Source organism: Frankliniella occidentalis, unplaced genomic scaffold (assembly GCF_000697945.3).
Source record: "Frankliniella occidentalis isolate FOCC.00 unplaced genomic scaffold, Focc_3.1 Scaffold226, whole genome shotgun sequence".
Taxonomy (NCBI): Eukaryota; Metazoa; Arthropoda; class Insecta; order Thysanoptera; family Thripidae; genus Frankliniella; species Frankliniella occidentalis.
Window position 1 is genome coordinate 452,857 of NW_026267352.1, and position 5,230 is coordinate 458,086.

Consider the following 5,230-nt stretch of genomic DNA (forward strand, 5'->3'; position numbering starts at 1 on the left):
TTACGGATTCTTACCGATTTTTAAGGATTTTTACCGATTTTTGCCGATTTTTACTGAATTTTACGGATTTTTACCGATTTCGACCAATTCTTACCGATTTCTACAAAAATCGGAGAAAATTGGAGGAAGTCGGAGTAAATCACAGAAGCCCAAAATCATAGCAGTCATCGCCTCGTGTACATATTTTACTCTTTGGAGGGTTAAAAGTGCACTAAAAAGGACTGTGCAACTTTTACCCGCCGCTGTGCATTTATTAGCCACGTGGAGGGTAAAAAATGCAAAGTGTTTTTCCCTTATTGTCGCTAAAGTATAGACTTTTTTGGCGATATTACACTTCCAAATTGTGCTTTGACTATTTCTTCACCTTTCTGAACACGCGACAACTTCACATGCACCATAGTATAGCTCTAAACGAGAAAGATTTGTTTTTGTGCATTTATTACCCGACCTGACCCTACTGTGAAACTACTGGCATGCAGTCCAGTGTAAAACATCTCTACAGTAAAATTTGAAACACATGCTATTCAAACTGTGACAAATTGAAACGGCAGTATACACATTGAACTGACACAGATATAAAGTGCAAGCAAATCAGGCACTTAAAAGCTTTGAAAATATCATGTTCTAGCAACTATTATGGAGAGCAAGACAGCTTCTTGATATTACTTTAAATCTAGTTACCACAGTACAACATTGCGTTGAAATTTAGGTAAGCATTCTAAAACAATCTCATAAGAATCAATATGACTAATCTGAAGTAAAATTACTTCCTGAAATTGGGCTCATACCTCACTCATCTCCATCTGAACATCATCATAGTTGTCGCCTTCCATGCCAGTATTAGTGCTTGTGGTGTCCATATCAGCCACTCCCTGTGACAAAAATAGCAATCTTAGAACCAGTAGCATCAATTATAAAACGATCATAGTCATCAAAACTAAACAAAGAATAAATAAACGTTCAAAGCAAAATAAAAATGTTAGAAACTGAAGTTTTTTGAGGTGATTTAAAACTATGCAACTACGCACATCCATCTTGAGTAAACAGCTTAAGTAACAACATAACCTAACTTACTGAAAGTAAAGAAGTCAGCCAAATAATAACGAACAGAAAATGCGTTATGTAATAGACCAAATTAATTAATTTTATAGAATACCTGGTAGTATTGTCTTTTAAATAATGGGAGACCAACGGGAATAGATAAATATTTACGGCAACTGTAGCCTAGGTGAAACACCACCTTTTCTCTTTCAACAATAACTCTTAAAACTCCGCGGAACCACGGGAAAAGACTATGCCATAAAATGAAACAATTTTTTCACTTTACATTGGAGGAAGTTGGGGCGTCGATTTCATCGTCACTGCCGTAGTTTGCCAAGGAATCCATTTCCGAAAAGACACAACAACTGCTACTGCACTTCAATATGGCGCCGAAGGGCTTCTGCTGCTGCGGAGAAAACCTGCTGTAGGCAGTTGAAAGAAAAGCCGCTAGAGCGCGCGCGTGTTCCAAGGGAAGCCCCGTCGAACTCGCTGCGACTCATTACATACGGCAATAGTGCGCTGGCGTCTTCTTACGATATCATGCGTAAGGCAAGGCTGCCCCGAAACGATCCAATCGACAGGGGACCTCTTCTCCCCGTTGGTCCGATCTTTCTCAGGGCCCGCGTTCGACGGACGTCGGCCTGCCGGAAATCCGTGAAATTGTACAGTCATTGTCCCTAAATTCGGACGGTTTTTGAGGAAAAACGCCTGGAGGGTGATCGGAGAGCTCCCTGAAAACAACCGGAAACGCCTTCTAAATCGGCTGAAACAGGGTGAGGGGGGTAGTGGGAGGACGGAAGTGGAGCGTTCTCAGGGAGCTCTCCGATCGCCCTCCTGTGATATCTAGAATTTTTGAAATATGAAAAATCGCTGGGGATTCTAGAATCCTCACGTCGAGACGCACCTACCACTCTCCGAAAATATTTTTTCACGCTAAAGGTATAGGGGTGAGGGCTGTTTGAATCGTGTCCGTATTTAGGAACCAATGCGTCCTAAATTCGGACAGCTTTGAAAAATTATGAAAAGTGAAAATTTTTAGGGGGGTATAGAAACTTCATGAAAAAATTTGACCTTACCCTACCGTCCAAATTTTCGTATCTGGTATAGTCTAGTCGCCAGAACTGCTTAAAGATCGCTTTTAATGTGCCCTAAATTCGGACAGTTGTCCCTTTTGCATGTAAAAGCCCATGTCCGAATTTAGGGCGCGTTGCAAAAACGCTTCCCAAAACTAAACCGTGCGACGAAAAATCAAAAACTTGGTGTCATATTGTAGATAAAAGTACCAAGTTTCACATATGTTGTGGTCAGAATAACCCGGGCTTACACTGTTCGGAGCCCCAAATTCTTGCAAGACACATTTAAAAACGCCTGTTTTGGGGGGCTAAAAATACAAATTTCAGGAATTTCTGGAGGAAGCAATATTACTCACACATTTATTTTTTTGGCGGAAATGGAAACTTGGTGGTCTTACCTTCCCATCAAACCCATAGAAGTTAAATTTTGTCAACGCATAATGGATTTTGGAGGCGACAATAGTGAAATACGGCAAAATGTCCGAATTTAGGGCGCAAGTCCGAATTTAGGAACAATGACTGTACCCCACATTGCCGGGAAAGAGAGTACGGAAAGGGCTGAAAATCTTCTTGAATCCCTTCTCCTCCACCTCACCACCGTCCCGCGGCGTGCCATGTCGTGTCGTGGGCCCGGGAGGAGGAATGGGGGGGGGGGGCGACTCTTGCGCAACTCCACAATAGGAAAGCGGTAAGCAAGCGCGAACAAAGGCGTCGTCATTACATGAAATTCGGAGCAAAAATAATGGGACCCGCGACGTTTCGCGACGAAGCGGCAGCCGGCAACGTGCGTGATGCGTGCCGCGGGGACTGGGTGGCGTGGGCGGAGGCGGGCCTCGCGCAGCACCCCCGCGGCAGCGGAAGTGGACCTCCATCCCTCTCGACCGACCTTCCCCCTCGGACAGCCGCCTCTCTTCCCAAACACGGCGGCCCGGCGACTAGCCGCGGGGAGGAGGCCCGCGAAAGTACGGAGAGCGGCATGGCATGCAGCGGCAGCAGGTGCAGGGAAGCGGAGCATATGTCCGCGTGCTCGGCCAGCGGTCGGCCACCGGCGACATGCGGCGTGGCGCTCACAGGCTCGGGCCGGAGAGCCGCTGCGGTCCGAACACGTGATCGGACCCTCTTGACGCCTCGGTGTTACGATTGTATTCCGTTTCAGTTCCCAGCCCACTCGCCGCACTCTGGCCGCGGCGGGCTCCGGTTGCTCCACGGCGGCACCGCGCGGCACCGCGGCCCTGGGCTGGGCAGGGCCCGCGACAAGGCGCTCCGGGGGGGCGGCCACATCCTGTGTGCCTCGCTGGGGTCAAGCCCTGGCGTCAGTATCCCTTCCTCACGAATCGATTTGCCGCACTGCTGAGGTGAAAAGACGTGAAAAGTGCGAACCCGGGCGGCGGCGCGTGCCCATAGCTGGCGTCAAGGACTCTTTGAGTTTGAATAATGAGGGGTGGCTACCGAGACATAATTTCTGAGTCGATCCTACAGGGTCATCGTTAAGCCTGGTTATGGAGAAAATGCTTATATTTGTGCGCACTGGTTGGCTTGTCGTCTCTTGTGTCCCACCTTCTGGCCACGTGCGAATAGGCAACCCGTCCGCACGTCTGTATACGGGATACGGGCTAGTGTACACGCATTTGTTCTAACGGGTTACTGCGACAGCGACCTAGGTGCACCCTGTACATTAGTATGGACGTCTTTTGCCGCATTGGCTCATGTTTGAATCTTTGGTGATATTCGTGAACATTTTCAACCCGCTGTGTTAAGTTACCCCGGTCACCCAGAAAGTAAAGAATGCGCCCGACTCTCTGATTGGGGGGGAGGGGGGGGATAATTTGTCGAATCATTCAGGAGAATCAGTCGTGGTTCACGGCCAAACGGTCCTGCGAAGGAAAGTGGCGCCCTGTCACTCGCTTTGAATGGCTCTGCGTGGCGGGGTGGGGCGGGGCGGGGTGTGGCGTGGCTCGGCGGCGTCCCCGCGGTGGTGTGGTGATCTACTTGACCGCGTCGCCGGGCCAGCCCAGCAGGGCCAGCAGCCCCCGCGGGCTCCGAGGATGGCGCTCCGAGGCGACGAGGCAACATCCGGTAGCCTTGCGAGCCTTTTCTTGCGCGCGATACGGCGCGGCGGGGCTGGAAATTGGAGGCAGACTGGCGGCCAGCAGGTCAGCTTCTCGGCCTTCTCGGCCCTGGTGGCACATTAGGGCCGAGCCGCTTGGAGCCGTGCCGCAGCCATGCGGAGCGCGCCCGGTACTGTCACACCCCCACGGGCACACGGGCGCGCGATGGGTTACCGACCGCGGAGGAAGAGAGGAACGCAGTGAGGCAGTGAGGTATATTCCGAAGAATAACAAATGAACTGTTCAGTTGCATTTGCTGCGCCGCGGAACCGGAGGGGGAGTGGAGTTTGTTCTCTCAATGAAGTATAATCCGGCCAGTCAAAGTTGACGCCTGGGGTAGCATGGGCTCTTATGGGTGGCTACAGCAAACCTTGGCGTTACCTTTGGCTGGCTGGACTATATGGGGGTGCACCTCCAACACGATGGCCCGCTAACCTACCCCCACCCCCTGCCATCTCATACAGGGTAAAGATGCCCAATGATCGACACCTTAATTAAGAGATGGATCTGCACAGTGATGGACACCCCCTTTTCTTGGAATGTAAACAACGGAGTTAGTTAGTTTCGATTATTATGCCACGGTAGGAGTCTTACTAGAACATTAGTTCCGTGCCAAGATCGTAAAGTGACGAGTTTGGCTGCAAATCGAGAAAAGTGCCCATCACTGGTACAGTGTTTATCACTGGGCACCTTACCCTATGCCTACAAGCAACACACCGGTGCAACAGTGCATCATCTCCCTATCTGCAGCCGGGCCTCTCTCTTTCTATCACACATGTGAAGTGAAGGCACACGCCACCACAACACCATCTGGACGACATCGACGCTCTCGTCCTGGTTGAGGCTCGCAGGAAGTGCCCAAGGTCCCGCCCCAGCCGGGCCCAGCCCGCCCAGCCGTGGTCCCAGCCGCGGCCCCCGGGAGGGGACCGTTTCGTTCACGCGCCCTCGCTGCGTAAAACGGTCGCGTCCGATTTGGTTCGAAGGCGGCGAAGGGAGCGGCTGGGGGAC

At 50.7% G+C, this 5,230-nt stretch overlaps 1 protein-coding gene across 5 annotated transcripts in view; it reads right to left on the minus strand.

The window, feature by feature from the left end:
* The window catches only part of LOC113201963 (arginine/serine-rich coiled-coil protein 2), a 7,291-nt gene extending 5,809 nt beyond the window's left edge, over positions 1-1,482 (minus strand). For 3 of the 5 annotated variants that reach the window (XM_052272832.1, XM_052272831.1, XM_052272829.1), the window contains exons 1-2: positions 1,328-1,482; positions 789-872 (exon numbers count right to left, since the gene is read on the minus strand). In XM_052272832.1, coding sequence (XP_052128792.1) covers positions 789-872; positions 1,328-1,387 — 144 coding nt within the window. In that variant the 5' untranslated portion in view covers positions 1,388-1,482. Of the gene's footprint in view, positions 1-788; positions 873-1,156; positions 1,170-1,327 lie in introns of all 5 variants that reach the window. The other 2 variants (XM_052272830.1, XM_052272833.1) reach the window with 2 other exon arrangements.
* Between the last annotated feature and the right edge of the window lie 3,748 nt (positions 1,483-5,230).